The sequence below is a fragment of the Rhinolophus ferrumequinum genome, chromosome 6 (assembly GCF_004115265.2).
Source record: "Rhinolophus ferrumequinum isolate MPI-CBG mRhiFer1 chromosome 6, mRhiFer1_v1.p, whole genome shotgun sequence".
Taxonomy (NCBI): Eukaryota; Metazoa; Chordata; class Mammalia; order Chiroptera; family Rhinolophidae; genus Rhinolophus; species Rhinolophus ferrumequinum.
Genome location: NC_046289.1, coordinates 63,784,531 through 63,805,122, shown reverse-complemented (window position 1 = coordinate 63,805,122; position 20,592 = coordinate 63,784,531). Strand labels below are relative to the sequence as shown.

The window sequence follows — 20,592 nt, the reverse complement described above, 5'->3', positions numbered from 1 at the left end:
GAGTGCTCAGGAAGGCAAGTGCCCTATGTAGGAGCTGGAAACTCAGAGGATCAGGACTCCATCGTCCCCCCTACCCTGCAAGTAGACATACTAAGAATTGCGAGGGATTCAGAAGCAGGGGTAGAGGAAGCAGGAACTCAGCGCTCCCAGCCCCACATGGAAAGTGTCCTGCTCTTGGGTGACAGTGATATGCCTCAGGTCTGCAGCTTAGGTAAGAAGTTTGTCAAGTCTCTGAGTGGGGAATCCAGTGGCATCCATGACATGTCTGAGAAGCCCATTTTGGGTGGTAAAGGAAGGTCCTGAGGCTGAGCTTCCTTATCAGAATTCAGGAAATGACAGGGAGGGAATGGGGTGTAAAGGAAGCGGAAGGCTGGGCTCTGGGTTCGACATCCTCTAGGAGGGGTCTTTCCAGTGTCAGCCAGAGTGAATAGAAGGAGGCTTCCTTTCCCTGGAAACTTGAAGTCCCCTCCAGAAAAGAGGGTAGGGGAGAGAGACTTGAGAAGTGACAAAGCGTTCAAGTGTAAGGCTGCCGCAGCCACTTTGCCGCAGTAGCGGCCCTTGCAAATCTGGCTTCAGCCCCAAACTGTTGTCTGCCTGCCCTGATCCGACTCAGCCCAAGCTCAGAAACTGTGGATTCTGGAACAGAGCAAGTAGTTTTTCCTTTAGGAAAGGGTCCTAGAGCCAACCCACAATGCCCAAGAAAATTGGCAAGAGCGCTCAGTTAAACTGGTGACTTGGCCCCTGCCATCCAACTCTGACAGCTCTTCCGGAGTCTCTCCCTATGCTGCTGCCTCAGGGGCGCCCCCAGCTGGTTCTGAGGCTGCTGCCAGCACTGCTGTTTGTTGTTATCATTAGTATAATTAGTAAACAAGCACTGATCAGGCCAAGTGGAGGAAGAAGCAGGCCCCCACTGCTCAGAAGGAGAATCCCTGGAAAGAGCCAATGAGGCTGCGGGAAACGGGACTGAGTCGCTTGTCTGTCCTCCCCACCCAGGACTTCTGGGAAGGGCCATCTGGAGTAGGCTCCAGGAGCCAGGTAGAGGCAAGGGCCAGGGGAGAACACTTGTGGGCTGGATTTGGAACCAGCTCTGCATCTGCCTGACAGGATGTCCGTGGGCACAGCCACCCCAGTGATTACTGGTTGTGGAGCAGGCCAAGCTCTGAGGCAATTATTCATTCATTTAACTGGCATCTGCTGATTTACATATGCAGTGCTGACTGTGTGCAAGGTCCTCTACTAAAAATAGTTAAATGTTTTGTTGGGTATTGTTTTGATACAGCCAACTTTCATACCATGTTCTGGGGGATGAGGGAAAGTGGGTAGAAGCAGAGGAAGCAACTATGAAGAACGACAACCCCAAAACATAGGGGCCACTGGGCTTTGGCCTACGTGGTGTAGCAGTGGGAATAGCAGATAAAACCTGAGTATTACCAAGGAGAGCTTGGAAAAGTCAAGACTCAAGGCCCAAGGTCTTAGAGATAAAGGGGTAGGAAATGAAGCACGAATATGGAGTATTTGGGTGAAAGGCTCATGAAAGAGGCACGAGGGGGTGCTAGTAGATCCTGTTCTGGGAGCCCTGAGTCACAATTTCGGGGGGCCTGGTGGTTGGAAGTGCCTATGGGATAGAGATACTTTATCTCCTGAGAGGCGGGTGCTGGGTTTCGGGATCAGAGTCTGGATAAAAGTTGGGATGTGGTAGAGGCTTCTAGCGATGTTTTGAGGGAAGGATCTGGAGTGTATTTTGGAAAGGAGGGGCGTGGCTGGGGTGCTCATCTAGGGGACAAGCCAGATCCTCGGGTTCGGCATTGGGGTAGCTGGGGCAGGAGGTGTTGGCCAGGGCTGGGAAGATATGTGGGTGGGGATCCGCTCGGGGCTGGAGGCCAGGCTGGTCACCACCGGGTTGGCGCTTGGAGCAAGCCGCCCGGGGCTCCGCGGGGGGGCGGTACGAGCTCCGGCTGCGGGAGGGAGAGCTGGGGAGGAGGCGGCGGCTCCGAGAACATGAATCAGCGGCGACGGCGGCGACGGCTGTGGAAGGAGCGCGGTGGCCCAGGAGCGGCCCCACGGACCCCGTTCTGCTGACGGCAGCCGCCGCGACTCGCCACGGGCGCGGGTCTCGGAGGCACGGGCCCCAGCACCGCCCCCCGGGCCAACCCCTGCCCCTCCCGCGGTCCTCCTCTCTCCTCCCTCCTCCTTCTTCCCTCCTCTCTCCTCCCTGGTCGCTCGTGGGCCCGGCCCGGCATGGTGCGGCGTCGCCGCCGATGGCGCTGAGGCGGAGCATGGAGCGGTCGGGGCTCCCGCCGCTGCCGTCGCCGCCGCCGCCGCTGCTGCTGCTGGTGGGTCTGGCCGCTCTGTTGCTCCGCGAGCCAGTGGCCGCAGGTAGGGGCTGGCCCGAGAGGCGGCGGAAAGCGGGGGCCGCGGAGGGGCGCGGCCGGGGTCGGAGCCGGGGAACAGAAGCCGATCGAGTCCCCGGCCTGGGCGGGCCAGATATTTGGGTGGTGGGGCCAAAGCTGGGAGGCCGAGGCTCGGGGGCTGGGGGAGGGGGCGCAGCGGTGTGTCGGCTGCCGGATGTCGGAGCCCCCACCCCCAACTTTTTCGCGTCCGGGGCTCTTCTGGCGGGTTGGAAAGGAAAGGAGTGGGGCTGTGGGTTGAGTGGTCAGCGGGGGATGTTTGGGACTGGCTTTTTCCCGCCTCGATGTTCCTAGTTGTTTGCTTTCCCTTCCCAGTCCAGGGAACACCATTCTGCCCGCCCCACACACCAGGGTCCCGCTCTGAAACCACAGGGGCAGGGGCTGAGCACTCAAGAGGCACCATTTAGGTACAGGGGCTGTGAGCGTGCCCCGTCACAGAAAACATCTGGGCATACTCTGGTTCCTGTGCCCACTCTGAGCCTCCTGAAGCCAGGAATGTTGGAGAGGATGGGCTGGGGCAAGGTTGCTAGTGTTTGTGGGGGTTAGTCTTGGGTTCCCACATAGCCACTGAGGCGTTTGCCAGTCTTAGGAGTGCTGCTTGCAGCACCCTGGATCCCAAGTTCACACCACACACCCCTGGGAGTGCTGGGTGTGTTCGGGGTGTGAGGCTAGCCCTCCCTCCTTGTCCTGTGACTGCTCCTGAGACAGTGAAGGAGTAAAGAAGAAACAGGCCAGGACAGCAGGAACCGAGGGGGCACCTTCTCTTGAGAGAGCGCTCCCTGCCATATCAGCCCCTCAGGGAAGAGTGACAACTATTTACTAACTGGAAAGTGTGTGTCTCAGGATCAGAGAGCCCAGGGTTTGCCTAGAGTCACACAGCAAAGGAAGAAGCAGGATTGATTTCAGCTGTGTGGCTAGCTCACCTCTCCTTAACTGCTTAAAAACATGCCAGGAGACCAGAGAGGTGTGGGTGTGTGTAGAGGGTAGTATTCAGAGGGTGGTTCCTATTGGTGTGACAGTAACTCAGGGGTCTTGGGCCCCATTCAGGGCCTCTCCCCTCCCTTCTACCTCCTATCTTCCTAGCACCCGCCCCTGCACACATTCAGGTATTAATAGAGCAGGCGCCTGCCAGTAAGGGTGCCATGTGTTTGATCTGACGTGGTTTTGCAGCCATATGTTCTCCACTTCAGGGGAGCACCCCCTTCTTCCTTTCCTCAGCCTCCTTCCATTTGCCTGGGGTGGGTACAGGGGTGTGCCAGCAGTAGTGCAGGTCTGGGCTGACACCTTGGGTAGAGAGCTAGTTGGTTGCCTGTTGTACTGGCTGGGTACAGCAGTCATTCCTAGGGCAGTACCTGCCCTAGGTATATGACAACGCCCATTGTTTTAGCCTGGCTTGCCTTCTTTTTGGTTGTTGAGCCTGAACTTGACATTGCCCAGCAGGTAGGTATGGGGAAGAGGTCACTTCCTTCGAGTTGTGGGGAGCTTGGCAGTGGCAGAAATGGTGCCTGGAAAGCTTGTCATGCCCCTTCCCATAGCCCAGGGCTACGCCACTTTCCCTTCCACACTGTCCTATCTCGGCTTCCTTGCTCAGTGGCTGAGAATGAGCTCTCTGACACAGAAGCTAGATTCTAGAAGAGTAAGGGGGGATATTTGCAGAGACAGGGGACCTCTCAAGCTGACTGACACGTTCTCCTTCCCACCTCACAGGTCTAAAATTCATGGGAGCCCCGGTGAAGCTGACAGTGTCTCAGGGGCAGCCAGTGAAGCTCAACTGCAGTCTGGAGGGAATGGAGGAGCCTGAGATACAATGGGTGAAGGACGGGGCTGTGGTCCAGAGTGTGGATCAGGTGTACATCTCAGTCAGCGAGCAGCACTGGATCGGCTTCCTCAGGTATAAGACTGTGGGGGAAGGTGTGGGATGCCAGCTTGGGGACATTGGGAGCTGGGGACAATGCTGATGCCCGGAGGGCTGTGGTTTCATTATTCCTTCCAGAACCTTCCAGAAGTGGGGGCAGGCTGAACCCATTGAGTCTGCCCAGCAGAGCTGCCCCCTTGACTCTGGGAGGCGAGCCTAGTCTCTTGTTTCCACAGCCTGAAGTCAGTGGAACGCTCTGATGCAGGCCGATACTGGTGCCAGGTGGAGGATGGGGGCGAAACCGAGACCTCCCAGCCGGTGTGGCTCATAGTAGAAGGTGAGGAGGCATGTGGGCATGTTGGCTGTCTGCTGGTGATCACACCTCTGGAGCAGAAAGCTCAGCAGAAGAAAGCTGCCTCACTGCCCTCTGGAGCCTGATTGCACCAGGCTCCAGGCCCACCCTAGGCATTGGAAGACCATACCCACTGGAGTCTGGATATTTGAGAACCAAGGGGGCAGTTAGGACCCACAACCTATGGGATGCAGACAGTTTCAGTTGTCTGAGTGACAAGCCTCAAGCACCCATCTGGGACTAGATCCTGTTATACCAAGTGGCCAGGCCAGGAGGGGGAGAGAGAGGGGAGGGGCAGAAGGATCTGCAGCTGTGGGAGCTCGGAGCTGTTCAGCCCAGGAAAACAAAGTGACTAAGAAAGTAACAAAGGGCTCTAAACTGGATCCGGGGCCAGCCAGCAGAACTCTGCTAAAGCTCCCTCCCACTTCTCCTTTTTGCCCTTCCCCCAGCTCCCCACCTGCCTCCTCCCTTGCTCCCAGAAGGGCTGTCAGAGCAGGTCTGAGAAGGGAGAATCTGCCATGCTCAAGGGGACAGCATAAAGAACATTCCTAAGGGGGCCGAAAAAGAGCTCTTTTGTCAAGCTAGGTGACTGTTCTGCAGCTGACCCAATCATAAGGGCCTGTGGGACCTTCTGCAGAGAGGGCTTCCGATGGTAGCTAACTTATGGCTTGGGCAGTTGGAAGCTGAGAGGTGGCAAGGCTTACTCCCCACCCCCTTTTCTCACTAGGTGTGCCATTTTTCACCGTGGAGCCGAAAGACTTGGCAGTGCCACCCAATGCCTCTTTCCAACTGTTTTGTGAGGCCGTGGGTCCCCCTGAACCTGTTACCATTATCTGGTGGAGAGGAAGCACGAAGGTTGGGGGACCTGCTCCCTCTCCTTCTGTTTTAAATGTAACAGGTGAGCTGCCTCGGAGGGGGCTTTGAGCAGGGGTGGTGAGGCTGACAGGAGTTCAAATCTGCCTAAATCACTGTTTGCTGTTGTGAGTGTCCAGAGCAAACTGTGCTTGGGAACGTGAGCTGCACCATTGCTAAGCTCATTAATCAGGTGTGCTAGGCCAGCTGGGGGGGGGGGGCTGATTAGCAGGGATCCTGCTGTGTGTGCTTAAGGAGGATGCTGGGGCCTCTTGCCCTGATTCACGGTAGTGTAGGCTGTGTACAGCTGGCCCTGGGACATGACATGGGACTAGGTGCACCCATCCCCCCCACCCCTCCCCAGGGATGGAACCAGGAAGCAGCCCACGCAGAGCTAGGAGGCGTGTCTGGCAGACTTGCCTAAAAGACGACAGTCTCAGGCTGCAGAGTCCAGGGGAGGGATAGGGGGAGGGGAAGCAGGGAAGGGAGGCAAGTACAAAGCTACGGAGCCTCCTTTCCTAACAGCCCTTCTATTATTTTCCCAAACAACTGTGTCTGCGCATACTTCTGCACAGTTAGGCCCGAAGCAGCCATGCGTGCACACCCACCTGGACCCCAAGATCCTCGGGCACACACCTCACAAGCTTGTGAGGCTGGCTTATCTGTGAAACAAAGTTAGTGTTTCAGTGGAGGCTTGACCTGGCCACAAAAGGTTGTTGTCTGAGCTTGGTCAGACATGTACCGGAAGGTGGAGGGGATGGGCTCTGATCTGCTAAGTCCCCTAGCATTCTGAATCTTGAGAAGAGGTGGACGGCAGGACCTTTTGGAAATGAGGGCAGATCCTGTTGAGGAGGCACTGGGTTGGAGCAGATTAGAAGGGAGGTTGGGTTCAGTTCTCTCCACGTGTATGTGGTTGGGCCCCTCAGGCAGCCGGCCTGATAATGAGCACTCACTGAGTTCCTATGCCACACACACTGTGCTAGGCACCATGGGGGATGGAGCAAATACAAAAGAAACAGAAACCATCTGTCCAGCCCCCAAGGAATTAGTATAATTGGGGAGATAAGACACATGCATAAGGAGGTGAGAATTATTGCAAGGCAGAGAATCTCCAAATGCAGCAGTGGTATGGCACAGGGCAAATAGAGAAGGGCTCTGGAATGTGAAATAAAGGAGCGACCAGAAAAGGGAGGGAGCTCTGTGCTGTCTGCAGGAGAAGGGATTGAGGTGGGAGGGATGGTGTAACATTTCTCAAGTGCTTACTGTATGCCATACACTTTACATCATTTGGTTCTCACAGTGCTCCCATTTGGCAGATCAGAAGACAGAGCCCCAACCCTGGGATTTACATCCAGGCCCATTAGACTCTAAAGTCCCTGTTCGTTCTGCCATCTGCCGTACCCCACTATCTAGCTCCTTGCTTTGGCTGGAGGGACTTCTAGGATATTCACATCCGGAGCATAAGTATCCACCTTCCCCAGTCCCAGACTGAGTGGGAGTTGCTGCTTGGGGGCTGACTGCAGTTTTCTGGTCCCAGGGGTAACCCAGAGCACTGTGTTCTCCTGTGAAGCTCACAACCCGAAAGGCCTGGCTTCTTCTCGCCCAGCCACTGTCCGTCTTCAAGGTAGGAGGACTGGAGGGAAGGGAGGGGAGGTGAGGCAGGGCATCTCGGCCAGCTGTCCAGCAGTGGGTAAAGGCAGAATCATTTGGTGTTTTATCTCCCCTCAGTCCTGCTGGGATCTGAGGGATGAGGGGTTAATTGGCACAGCTCCATTCCTAGTGAGAGCACCTGAGACCCTGCAGTGGCTGAGATGAGAATAGAAACCTGACGTCACAGCAGATTTCCCATCACGAAGCAGAGCCCTTGGGAGGGAGGGAGAGAGGGAGCCAGCAGGAGATGGTCAAGGCTCATGCCCAACCTTGCCTCTGCCAGCCCCTGTGGAGGGAACAGGGGAGGGGAAAACCACCTGGTAGGATGACAAAGGAGACCCAAAGGGCTGGTGTGTAGAGAAGGAAGGAGGAGAAGAGAGCCAGCGTGTGGAGGGATGAGCTCTGGCTGCAGGGACTGCCTCTTGTTTGTATCTCCCAGGGCCAAGGTACGTCCTCGCACATACCCACCGTTTTATCCTTTTCCTTGGTCAGACAGGGCCCCTGATTCAGGGAGAGGCAACCTCTCTCCACACCCTAGGCACTCCCAGGTACGAGCAGCTGTCTCCTACTGGTTGCTTGGCTTGTATATTAACTGTGGTCCTGGGAGTGCTGAGTAGACAGCTTTAGTTTGGGGCTGGAGAGCAAACCCTAGGGAGGGACTCAAGGCTTGCCTATCATGCCTTCTGCTCCCTCCTCTCGTGTTGTTCCTGGGCACTGAACTCCAGGGCACTGACTCTAAGTCCCCATCCACAGCACTGCCTGCAGCTCCTTTTAACATCACGGTGACGAAGCTCTCCAGCAACAATGCCAGCGTGGCCTGGACGCCAGGAGCTGATGGCCGAGCCATGCTCCAATCCTGTACGGTCCAGGTAAGCTGAGAGGGTGGGACAGACTCTCCTGGCCTGTGGCACTTTGTGGACAGTGGTGTCACATTTGTCTAGACTTGCCCATGGGGCTTGGTCTCCAGCTCTATTCAGGTGTTGTGCCCTTATTAGGAACAGCCCAGGCCACTTCCCATTATTGTAGGGTGCTCTGGCAACCAAGTGACTGCAGATTGGCTTCAACACATGCATTCTTCAGGCTGGAAAGCAGATCCGTAAAGCAGATATGTCACGTCTGGAAGAGTTTTTCTTATGTTGTCAAAAACCCAAACCTTTGGTTTATCTGATACCTGCACTCTCATACCTTCCCCCCCGACTCATGCCAAAGAGAATAAGGAGACTAGATTCTAAGCCCTAGAGAGTGGAAAACGTTGGTAAAGTGATACTGAAAACAAGAGGTGATGCAGGCTTATTTATTTTCATATGTTTACTCAAAAGGTATTGAATGAGCACCTTCTAGAAACTGTTCTAGGCAGAGCCCCAGGCAGGAGAGGCCAGTCCTGCTCTGGGCTCCTCCATTTAGATGAGCCCGCTCTGGGCCTCCTTTGACTGCACCCGTTGCCCCTGGGCAAGTAACCTGCAAGGCCAAGGTGGGGGGACATGCCTGTCCCGATCATGAGGATAAGCCCCACCCCACCCCAGCCACCACAGCGGACCACACTCTAGATACTCAGGAGCTCTTGTCTCACGGCAAGTCTGCTTCCAGGCCTGTGTGGGCCTGTCCCCTGGCCCATCCTCTCTGTCCAAAGGGCAGCCATCTGTGAGGGAAGGTATGCAGGCAGCATTGCCACACCTGTGCCCGTGATGTCCCACAGGGTGCAGATGCTTGTGCCACCACATTCTGACTTGGGAGTCCAAGGATTTGGAGGAGTATAAATGCAAACCTGACCTGCCAGGTTGTTTTGAAGTTCCGTTTGTCAGTATATTAAGATAAGGAATATTTTATTTAATTTTTGTTATCTGATTTATAACATTTAAATATTTAGCCATATTTAGCTACATGAATCTCCATCTGTACTCTTGCCCTGGGTTCCCCAAAGGGAAGGTAAAGGCCTGATTTATGGTACCTCTGGACTCCCGGTTACACTGCCCTTGAGAAACGCCAAGACTGTGCTGCCTGGATGCAGTTACAATAAGTGGTAACTACTCTACCTGAGTTATGTACCAAGCACAAAGGGGCACGACTTTTCTGGAGTAGGTGAAAAACTCTTTCACAGAGAACGTGGTATTGGTGTTGTCTTAAAGCATGAGTTGGACTTTGCTAGGAAGAGCAGATCATTCTAAGCAAAAGTAACAGCGTTTACCAAGGCAGGGAGGTATGGACCTGGGGTGTTATCGGAGCGGGGGCCGGTGGAAGGGTGTGGGTGACAAGTGTTTGCTGATAGACTTAGAGGGGAGGCGTTAGCTGACGGCCCCCCAACTCCATACTCATATCTATCTATCTATCCCATCTGCCGTTTTCCTCTACATTAGTTTTCTGCTTTTCTGTAGGTGACACAGGCCCCGGGAGGCTGGGAGGTCCTGGCTGTTGTGGTCCCTGTGCCACCTTTTACCTGCCTTCTCCGGGACCTGGCACCTGCCACCAACTACAGCCTCAGGGTGCGCTGTGCTAACGCCTTGGGGCCTTCTCCATATGCTGACTGGGTGCCGTTTCGGACAAAGGGCCTCGGTAAGGGGCTTACAGAGCAGAGTGGCTGGGGAGGGCTGGAGCGGGGAAGGGGCCACGGTGGCTCTAATTCTGAATGGAGTTGACTGGGAGAGGACGCTCCCTGAGTGAGCTTCATGCATCACTTGGCAAACACCGAGTGCCTGCAGCATACTTATGAGCTACTAAATCTGTCCCTCTCCCATCAGCTCTAGTTCTAGTGGCTGAAGTAGATAAGCAAAGTAGAAAGATCAGATAATTAGTAATGAGAGTGCCCAAGGTGGTCCAGGAATACCCCCATAAAGAGATCCGAGGTCTGACTGGTAAGGAAGGAGCCATGTTTGGTGGAAAACCACTGCAGGAAGTGGGCACAGTGAGTCCAAAGACCCCATGGTGGGAACTTGCTTGGCGTTCTCTAGCAATTGCAAGGAGGCTGGCAGGACTGTCATAGGGGCTCAGTGAGGGATGTGGTGACTGAGGCCGTCACCAAGGGGATGAAGAGCAACACTGCTTCTGGAGTGCTGCCATTGCTCAGCCCTCCTGCCCAGGACCCGGTGAGAGCCGTTAGTGCGTTAGGATGGGGAGGCGAGCTCTTCCCCAACCTGTTGCTCTCTGAGCTGTTCAGTTCTTGGGAGCTGTTTCCAAAGGCTTGCCTGGGATAGTGATGGTGGGCAGGGCAGGACTCTTAGCAACCTTTTCTCTGTGGGTACAGCCCCAGCCAGTGCTCCCCAGAACCTCCGTGCCATCCGCACAGACTCAGGCCTCATCCTGGAGTGGGAAGAAGTGATCCCCGACGGCTCTTTGGAAGGCCCCCTGGGACCCTATAAACTGTCCTGGGTTCAAGACAATGGAACGCAGGTAAGGGGGGACAAAAACCTCTGCTCTCTAGGTGTGCCAGAATCACCCTTCAGGGCTTCAGAATGGCTGTCCTTGGGGGGGCCTAGAGACCTTGGTGGGCTGGGCCTCCCACCACCCAGCAAGCCCACTGCTCCCACCTTTCCCTTCAGGCTGCACTCCTTACTGAATTATGTCTCCTGTTAGTATTGCAGCCAGTGGCCATGTTGGATGTAAAGTAGGAGACACATTTCTGCACAAACTGGGGGAGGGCGCAGATAAGGCTTTCTGATCCCCAGCCCAGTTCCCTCCACCCTCCAACTCCCCTGCTGGGACTGAGCCTCGTTTGTGCTCAGGAGAGGCCTCTGCAGCCTGGAGCAGGAATGTGATAACTCCTATCCGGTTGTGCTCCTGCAGCCTCTGAACCTAGTGTCTCTAGGCTCCTACTTTCTAGCTACACCTTTTTTTCCGCCTCCAGGCCCAGCTGGAGGCCTTTTCCTCAGACTCAGTGTGGGATGGGGGCTTTTCCTGGCTGCAGGGTGAGCTGATAGTGGAGGGGACCTGGGCCAACTTGACAGTCTGGGACCCCCAGAAAGACCTGACTGTGCGTGTGTGCATCTCCAATGCAGCTGGCTGTGGGCCCTGGAGTCAGCCACTGATGGTCTCGTCTCATGACCACGCAGGTGAGGCCTATAGAGGGAGAGGCTAGGGGACTGAGGCTTTTAAGAGCACCCTGGACTGGGGGGAGGCTGGCAGCACCTGACTCTCCGAGGCCCGAAGACTTATGACGAAGCCGTTGAGGCTAGGGTTGACATTTAAACTGCACCTCGTTCTCCTCCTCCTGCCTCAGAACTGGAATAGAAATCCCTGGTTATGCTGTAGGTCCCACTAGCCAGGGCCTGTCACTGACAGGGTAGAAACTCTTGTGTCTTCTTCTGGACCCTCTTTCTACTCGGAGCCTTAATTGACTGAAGGGAATCTCTTGACCAGGTCAGATGGCTGTCAGCAGGAAGTTCTAAAGGGACTCCTTGGTGTCAGCCGACCTCAGGCCCCTATTTCCCCCAGGCCAGCAGGGCCCGCCCCACAGCCGCACGTCCTGGGTGCCCGTGGTGCTGGGTGTGCTGACAGCCCTGGTGACGGCTGCTGCCTTGGCCCTCATCCTGCTGCGAAAGAGGCGGAAGGAGACACGGTTTGGGTAAGGGGTAGGAACACGGAGGGAGAGGGGGGCGGTGACTGAAGACCTTGGAGCTGACCCCTAGTCCTGGATTTCCCTTTAGGCAAGCCTTTGACAGTGTCATGGCCCAAGGGGAGCCAGCCGTTCATTTCCGGGCAGCCCGGTCCTTCAATCGGGAGAGGCCTGAGCGCATCGAGGCCACGCGTGAGTGGTGGGAAATCACAAGAGGGAAAAATGGGCTATCTTACCCCTTGTCCTCATTCCTTTTACTAATTCATCAATTTGACCAATGTGTCTGGACCTTGATGGGTCCAAAGCACACAGTATGGAAGACACACAGACCTACTCTTGTGGAGGTCACTGTCCCAGCTGTGGGAGAGCTGAACTAAGCTCATCTCTGCTCTGCGGGTGGAGTCGGGGGCAGGAGGCAGGATGCGATTTGGATCAGGAAGCAGAGAGGTTCCTCTCCTTTCTCACCACCCCCTCCCCAACAGTGGACAGCTTGGGCATCAGCGATGAGCTGAAGGACAAGCTGGAGGATGTGCTCATCCCAGAGCAGCAGTTCACCCTGGGCCGGATGCTGGGGAAAGGTACGTGGGGCTGTGTGGGCATTGGCACGAGTGGAGTTTGCTGTGTCTCGGTGGATTTGGGTCAGCTCCTATAAACAGGATATGCTTATAGACTCCTGAGTTTGGGACGCTTAGGGGAATGGTAGCTGGGGACAGGGCGTGCTGAGGAGTTAATCCCAGCATACTTTGCTTTGGCTATGGATGAGGGAGCCTCCTCCAATGGCTCCAGAGTCTAATGATTTTGTGTCCCTATGGAGGGTCACCTGGGTGGGAAGGCGGTGAGGGACAGGGAACTCACCATCATTTGGATTCGTTCGTAGGAGAGTTTGGTTCAGTGCGGGAGGCCCAGCTGAAGCAGGAGGATGGTTCCTTTGTGAAAGTAGCTGTAAAGATGCTGAAAGGTGAGTGGAGAGTAGGAGATGTGGAGTGAGGGTGTCACTGGGGAGGGTGAAAGGGCTGACCGATCCTGAAGCAGGTTCTGCTGGGCCTCGAGACTCTTCAAGGAGAGTTAGCCCTCACTGGGATGCCACGTGACTAATCTAAAGGCATGAACCCACACACGTTCGTGCCTCAGCCTTTGCTCTCCCGTGAGCAGTGACTGTCTTCTGGTCTCACTCAGGGTGATGAAAGCTGTGGTTGGTTGAACTGCAGGCCTGTCCAAAATCAAAGGAAAGCATTAGCAAATGGAGAAATTGCTGGATAGCACCACACCTGTAGCGGGGTATCTCCTGCTCATGGCCAGACTGTTTCCTGGCTGTCCCCCCTGCCGCCCTGCCAGGAAGCCCAGGACATCTGAAGGACAAGGCCTAGGCGTCCTGGGTCAGAACTGGGGGCACATCTTCCTCGTTTTCTCCCTCCCAGCTGACATCATTGCCTCAAGCGACATTGAAGAGTTCCTCAGGGAGGCGGCTTGCATGAAGGAGTTTGACCACCCACACGTGGCCAAGCTTGTTGGTGAGCCCCTTCTTGGGGGAGGCAGATATAAAATAGGGCTAAAACGGTGCTCCCCTGAGGTAGGAGGGCAGCCTGTGGGAGAGAAGTTTGGACTTACCTGGTGAGTAAGTGGATAGCAAAACAGCCAGGAGGGTCCTGGCTGAAATCTGATCAGACTCCAGGTAGGGAGTTCTGTTTGCAGGCCTGTACCAAAGGTTTGCACATGAAGACTGCTCGTGTGAAGGGAGGAGGGGACAGAGAAGATGCCCCAGAGATCTGGGGGCAGTCAGAGTTCCTGGCTAGTCACCAGGCCAGTGTGGAACTTGAGGGGCAAAAGGTAACAGAGCCGGGGCTAGAGGTAGGACCCGGCAGGTGGGGACTCATGCAGACACCTGAGCCGTCTTTTGACCTTCATGTGCCCGCTCCTGACTCTCCCTTGTTCTCAGGGGTGAGCCTCCGGAGCAGGGCCAAAGGCCGTCTCCCCATCCCCATGGTCATCCTGCCCTTCATGAAGCACGGGGACCTGCACGCCTTCCTGCTTGCCTCCCGGATTGGGGAGAACCCCTTTGTGAGTGCCTGGGGTGGGAGTGGCCATGAGTTGGAAAGGGACAAAGACCCGTTGTGTGGGTGGGGAGGGCCAATTGAGCTGGTTGGGAGAAGGCAGCCTCTGAGTTTGACGCTTTATGCTAACGGGCTTCCTTTTTCCTCACAAGGCCCTGCAGGGAATTTTAGGCTGGGCAAGGGCCCTTTCTAGGAGAAGAGACCTGTGGAGCCCAGATTGGGGGAGTCTTGATTCCTGGGTACTCTGAAAGATTTGCCACATCTTCCTTGCCTTGGGAAGTCCCTCTTTCCCCTTCCGTTTGGTGATGCTGAGGACAGTCTTTAGGCTTTCTGGCTGGGGAACCCCATTTATCCTGTCCTAGCTGGGTGGACAGATCCAGCCTGAGCTTTCCCTGTCTGCCCACCAGAACCTGCCCTTGCAGACCCTGATCCGGTTCATGGTGGACATTGCTTGTGGCATGGAGTACCTGAGCTCCCGGAACTTCATCCACCGAGACCTGGCCGCTCGGAATTGCATGTATGTGAATTCTGGGGGGTGTGGGGGTGGGAGGGAGTGGCTAGTGCCAGGAGGAGCTGGCTAATGGTCAGCTCTGGCCTGGGCAGTATCTGCTGGGTGAGGGGACAGCTCAGGAGCAAAGATGCCCTGGCTTTAGTAAGGCTGCCAGCCTCATCCTCCCAATCCCCCTCCCAGGCTGGCAGAAGACATGACGGTGTGTGTGGCTGACTTTGGACTCTCCCGGAAGATCTATAGCGGGGACTACTATCGTCAGGGCTGTGCTTCCAAATTGCCTGTCAAGTGGCTAGCCCTGGAGAGCCTGGCTGACAACCTGTATACTGTGCAAAGTGACGTGGTGAGCGTGGTGACGCCAGTGGTGTGGACCGGTGCGTGGGGGTACCTTTAGGCTCCTCAAAGGCCCAGCCAGGCCTGCACTCGTGGGCCTTGGCTGCTTTGTGGGGGACCCCCGAGCCTCAGAGCTCAGCCTGGCTCAGGGAGCCCCATGACACCTCTCCTCCGACCTTGATTCTGTCCCAGTGGGCCTTCGGGGTGACCATCTGGGAGATCATGACTCGCGGGCAGACACCGTATGCTGGCATCGAGAACGCTGAGATTTACAACTACCTCATCGGCGGAAACCGCCTGAAACAGCCTCCGGGCTGTATGGAGGACTTGTAAGTGCCCCCGTCAGGGGATTTCTGGGAGGAAACAGGAATTTGGGGTTTCAGCTGACGGCCCCCACCACAGCTGCTGCACCAGTGGCAGCTCAGAACCTCGATTAGACTTTTTTTTTTAATATAAATATCCTTGTCATTTGTGAGGGCTAAGATTGACCTTCACCCAAACTTCCTCTTCAGCTGCACTTCCCTGTTTTCTTTCTCTTCCCCTTTCCCATTCAATATTTTCTTGCTCCAGCCTTTTCCTATCACTCTGTTTTCTCCAGTTTCCATGGAGAACCAAGGAACCCCAAGGGCAGAAGTTACAGGGATGAGCACCAGTGCAGGTTTCCATGTCACCTTCTCCCCACCCCCACTCCCGCTCAGTCCCCAGCGAGTCTAAGAAAACCTGCTAGGCTGAGCGCCCTGAAAGGGCTGCACAGAGGCAAGGAAAAAACTGCTGTTCCATCACATTCCTTGCTTGACAAGGAGGGGCGCTGGGGGCGGGAGGTTGTGTTCCTTTCTTGTCTTGGCCTCCCCTTGAGGGAGTGGAGAGACCTAAGATAACAAACTGAGATCCTGGGGAGAAGGGAACTGCCTTCTTTCCTTTCTGGAAGCCTGGAGCCCTCGGGAGTGGGGCGAGTGGTGATACACCCACTGCACAGGGGAGTGTTATGAACCCCGTGTGACTAGAAGACAGTATCACTGACATTAGCTGGGTACTTTCTGGGTGTTCTTTCTGGTAATCCTCCTCTAACCCTGTGAGGAAATGACTTATTATCCCAATTTTGTAGATGAGGAACTCAGATTAAAGAGGTTAAGGAACATGACCAATGTCACACAGCTATTAAGTGGATAGGTTGGGGTTTGAACCTAGTTCCCTGTCATTTTAGAATACATGCCTCTGAATCGTGACACCAGCTGTTATTTGTCTGTTCTAGTGTTATTCCCCCACCCAGTGCAAGCCGGAGACTCCCTGGGCCCCAAGAGGACCTTTTTACTACCGTGTTTCTCCGAAAATAAGACCAAGTCTTATATTAATTTTTGCTCCAAAAGACACATTAGGGCTTATGTTCAGGGGATGTCATCCTGAAAAATCACACGAGGGCTTATTTTCCGGTTAGGTCTTATTTTCGGGGGAAACACGGTAGTACCAGCAGGAGGGAGTCCACAGTGATCCAGGGAAGAAATCTGCTCCCTATTTCTTGCTGTGGGGTTGGACCTCCAGAGGTCCAAGAATATGGACAAAGAGAAGAAGGCTCGACCTGAGTGGTGGGGTCCTCTTTCTGCAGGGCAGTGGGTTTGAAGTGCTCGAAGCCTAGACTGTGGGTAAGAGGGAAGTCTCAGTGCATGAATCAGGCCTTACCCCTCCTGTTCATTCAGCAGAGCTCAGGGCATAGCAGGGGCAGGAAGCTCCGGTCTCCTTTTGGCTGCAGCCTGCCTGGGCCTCTGGAGCTGCAGAGACTTTGCTGGGCAGTGGAGACCAGTCCCTGGCTTAGTCTCCTGGGCGGGAACTAGTGTTGTTGATAGAGGGTGGGCGGACGTTGGCCTCCCATTAGGCAGCCTGGTGGACGGGCGCCAGTTGGCTCCTCTCACAGCCTTGACAATGTATCCCAGCCTGGCCGTGGACCCGTGGCCCGGGACAATTCCCACGGCCTATTTGGTGTCTGGCATGATTGCCCTCCGTCACTGCGGGGCCCCTGTCAAGAAGGGCTGGTGTGGGGGGCAGTGTGTAGAGCTTTTATTGTGTGCACAGGCAAGTGAGTCAGGCTCTCTCGGACTAGATCTGGTGTCAGCCTGAGACATTGCCTGGGAATGGGATACGATCTCAGGGAACCTGTAATACTCCTGAAATTGCATATCAAAAGTGTTCCAGCCAGGGGAAGAAGGCTGGAAGCGTTTCTCAGATTCTCAAAGGTGTCCATGAACAAAGAGGATTTAAGACTGCCTAAGTGGGTGAGGATTTAGGACAAAGGGTCATTGCTGAAATCCACTTTCCAGGCTGTGTTCTGCAAGACAAAAACACTCCCAGAACTCCCTCCCAAGAGGGACTCTGGAGCCACCCCATCTGGCTTCGAATAGCAGCTCCATCACTTTCTACCTGTGTGACCTTAGTCAAGGTTCTCAACCTCTCTGTGCCTCAGTTTCCACACTGGTAAAATAGGGATCCCTTATTGTGAGAACTGAATAGTAAACATAAAATACTTAGAAGAGTGCATGATACATGTTAAGCCCTATACATGAGTGTGTTAAATAAAATTTTAAAAATCCTGGTTCCATATGATTAAGGGGCCTCCGTGTTTGAGGGAAGGACCATCCTTCTCCTTTCTTTCGGTTCCTCACCACCACCTGCCCTCACTGTTCTATCTGTCCTAGGTACGAGCTCATGTACCAGTGCTGGAGTGCCGACCCCAAGCAGCGCCCGAGCTTCACATGCCTGCGAATGGAGCTGGAGAACATTCTGGGCCACCTGTCTGTGCTGTCCGCGAGCCAGGACCCCTTGTATATCAACCTTGAGAGAGCTGAGGAGCCTGTCGAGGGAGCTAGCCTGGAGCTGCCTGGTGGGGAGCAGGCCAGTGGTGGGGCTGAGGATGGCAGTGGCATGGGGGCCGTGGGGGGCATCCCCAGTGACTGTCGGTATATCCTCAGCCCTGGAGGGCTAGATGAGCGGCCCTGGCAGGGGGAACAGCAGCCAGAAAGCCCCCTCAACGAGGCCCAGAGGCTAATATTGCTGCAGCAAGGGCTACTGCCTCATAGTAGCTGTTAGGCCGCAGGCAGAGGGCATCCGGGGCCATGCGCCTGGCTGACCTAGCCCTGTGTGACCCCAGCCCAGGCAGCAAGGCGTGGAGGCTCCTGTGGTAGTCTTCGCAAGCTGTGCTGGAAGCCTGGACTGACCAAATCGCCCAATCCCGGTTCTTCCTGCAGCCACTCTGTGGCCAGCCTGGCATCAGTTCAGGCCTTGGCTGGGTGGAGGTGGGCCAAGCCTGGTTGTCTAAACCCAGGCAGCTGGCAGGAGGGGGTGGTTATGTTTCCATGGTTACCATGGGTGTGGAGAGGAGTTGGGGGAGAGTACATTCAGCCCTGTGGGCCCCTACTCTCCCGGCTGAGCTGCTCCTGCTGCTTCAGTGCATGCATTGAGGGGTCTCTGGCCTGGGGGCCCAGCTATGCCCATGCTTGGGCTTCTATGCCCAAGTTTGCCCCTCCTCACAAAGAGATGCCCTTGTATTATTCCCCGTTAGGTGAGAGTTGATAAGGGGTTAGTACAGTCAGGACCTAAGCCCTGTGGGAGGAGGCAGTGGGACTCTCAGGTCTGAACCATCGTCACCTTCCTGATTACCCACCTCGCCTAGGCCAGGAGCAAAGCAAGGCATGTGACCAGGTCACAGTGAGGCATGCGGGATTACCACAGGCTGCCACCTGCCCAGCTTCTAAAGGCAGTGCCTGAGCCTGGCAAGACGAAGGGGTGCTGTAGGGCTTGCCCAGGAATGAGCGAGGCCAGAGAGGAGTCCAGGAGCACCTCTTTACTCCCTCTTACAGTGAGCATGCTACCAAATCCCAAAATATCCTAAGACTAACAAAAAGGCAGCTGTGTCTGAGCCTAATCCTTCCATTCAGTGTCCCTTAGTCCCCACTTCCCCTCTAACTGGAGACCGTCTTCTGTCCCAGGCCTCGGGAGACAGAGAGAAAACAGGCCTGATGGCTGGTGCGGGTGAGGGGGAGTTACTGGAGCCTGGACCTCAGTCCTGGCTGTGGGAGTGCATGGGGTGGGTCCTTGCTGTTAGGGACATTTCTAAACCATTAGATGCTGTTTAAAAACAAATAAAATTGAAGACTGAAGACCTAAGGCTTTGTCACTTAAATGTTTACTTTGTTCCCAGATCACAAAAATGAAGCATCTCTGCCTAGAGAAAAGTATGGAAAGACATATGCCAAAATGTTAACAGCTGTTATCTTTATGATGTGATTACGGAGAACTTTTTTCCTTTGTGCTTTCCAAGTTTTCTGCATTGAGCACAAAATACTTCTGTAATTAGAGAAGACCCCAAAGAATCTTATATTAAAGATAATACACAGTCATTGTAAACAATGAGGAAAATGCAGAAAATCATTTAAAAAATGCCAAATACCTATATCCTACCACCTAGAGATAACCACCATTGATTGACCTTTTGAAAATGCAGATGTTTTGAAAAAGTTGTTTACCTTGGAACAATGACAAAGAGACTGCTTTGGCTGTCTCCTACCCCTCTGTCAGACTTTTCCTTCTATATGGGGTGTAGAGATTTTGTTCTCACCTTTACACTTGCCTGGAGCCAGGAGAAGTTCTGGAAACAAGTGGGCAAAGAGAATGGTGAGCCTCTTGAGGATTAAAAATAGTATGAAGTTTGCTTCTAAGTATTTCCACTGGAAAATTTTAGTTTAGAAGCTTTTATAGCTAGCTCCTGGGAACGAGCAGCAGGAGACCTGAGAAACAGGCCCAGCTCTGTGTGGAGGGGTGTGGGAAGATTGGGCGGGACAGAGAGGTATTGCAGTGCTGGCTGAGGGCAATGGAATGGGGGGGGGTGTTTCTGAAAGCAAATATCCTGAAAAACCTGTTTCTGGTACTCCAGATTCTGGTTCCCACGTGGATCATTAGACCTGAACTGATTTCCAGGGAGGTGGCTTTCAGAATGTTTCCTGCTGTAATTAGCTTTAACTGCAGGTAATGATTATCTGTGAGGTAGTGTTTGGGAATTATTGATTGAGACCTTTACTCTCAAAGAATTGTCCATGAATCGTCTCCTACTATGTGCCAGGCATGGCACCTAGCTCGTCACATCCATTATCTCATTTAATACAGAGAGCATTACTCTAAGGTGGTAATATAATTATCCTCCCAGAGGACAGAAATGCAGAGTAACTTGCAGGAGGTTACAGGCTGGAAACCCACTAAGTCAGAGAGCAGAGCCTGCATCTCTTTCTCCTCCCACCACTCCAGAGAGCACCCTGAAGCTCTATTGTGATCATGTCATCTTTTGGGTGAATGCAATCAATAGTAGGCACCTTTGAAAATACACAGGAGTTGTGACCTGAGTGTGTGGGAGTTACCTATCAGTAATTAAATCAGAGTAGATAATTTTATCAGCTCAGTATCTTTTCCTCAATCACCTTGACCCTCCCATGATCAAGGGATTTGAGGTAGGTGATACTAGTGGAATTAAAAGAAAATCTTTTTGTTGAACACACACAAAAAAGTACGCAAATCAGAAGTCTATAGTCCTTAAGAATTTTTATAAACAGATCTAAATAACTAGCAACCAGATCAAGAAACAATATTGCCAGCACTCCAAAAGCGACTGTGGGCCTTGCTCCTCCCTCCTCCCCAAAGGACTATCCTGACTTTTGACACCATGGATCAATGTAGCATTTTGAAGGTAATATAAACAGTCATATAATTTGGATTATTTTGTTTACCTTCTTTCACTTAGCAATTTGTTTTCCAGAATCATCTAACCACAGCAATTTTGAGAGGTGGGAGTCAAAGAGATGAGTAGAACGGTGTTTTGTTTTGTTTTGTGTTTCTTTGTTTTTTTTTATTATGTTCTCTAGCTCAGTGTTTCTCATACCTCAAACAAGATCCCCCAGACTAATTGCCTGAGAATCTTATTAAAATGTAGACTCTGATTCAGTACATCTGGGGTAGGGCCTGAGACTCTGAATTTCCAACAAGTTCTTAGGTGATACCT

At 53.9% G+C, this 20,592-nt stretch overlaps 1 protein-coding gene across 2 annotated transcripts; it reads left to right on the top strand.

The window, feature by feature from the left end:
• The first annotated feature begins 1,886 nt into the window (after nt 1-1,886).
• TYRO3 (TYRO3 protein tyrosine kinase) lies at nt 1,887-18,307 on the top strand. Of its 2 annotated transcripts, none has more exons than XR_004423265.1 (19): nt 1,887-2,376; nt 4,116-4,299; nt 4,500-4,600; nt 5,343-5,513; nt 7,005-7,091; nt 7,871-7,986; nt 9,490-9,667; nt 10,356-10,501; nt 11,016-11,160; nt 11,543-11,672; nt 11,755-11,855; nt 12,146-12,241; nt 12,541-12,621; nt 13,082-13,174; nt 13,600-13,721; nt 14,122-14,231; nt 14,406-14,596; nt 14,748-14,884; nt 17,243-17,382. XR_004423265.1 is itself a non-coding variant. In XM_033109026.1 (19 exons), exons 1-19 carry the CDS (start codon nt 2,259-2,261, stop codon nt 17,631-17,633), a joined length of 2,667 nt encoding a protein of 888 aa, XP_032964917.1. In that variant the 5' UTR covers nt 1,892-2,258; the 3' UTR covers nt 17,634-18,307. The 2 variants fall into 2 exon arrangements, 1 of the variants encoding a protein (XP_032964917.1); XM_033109026.1 differs by having other exon boundaries at nt 1,892-2,376; nt 14,406-14,565; nt 17,243-18,307.
• The last annotated feature ends 2,285 nt before the right edge of the window (nt 18,308-20,592 follow it).

Coding starts and splice junctions, on each gene's coding strand:
- TYRO3 (XM_033109026.1), top strand. CDS start 2,259: ATGGCGCTGAGGCGGAGCATGGAGCGGTCGGGGCTCCCGCCGCTGCCG. Junction 4,601..5,342: donor GGTGTGGCTCATAGTAGAAG/GTGAGGAGGCAT, acceptor TTTTCTCACTAG/GTGTGCCATTTTTCACCGTG. Junction 12,242..12,540: donor GGGCCGGATGCTGGGGAAAG/GTACGTGGGGCT, acceptor ATTCGTTCGTAG/GAGAGTTTGGTTCAGTGCGG.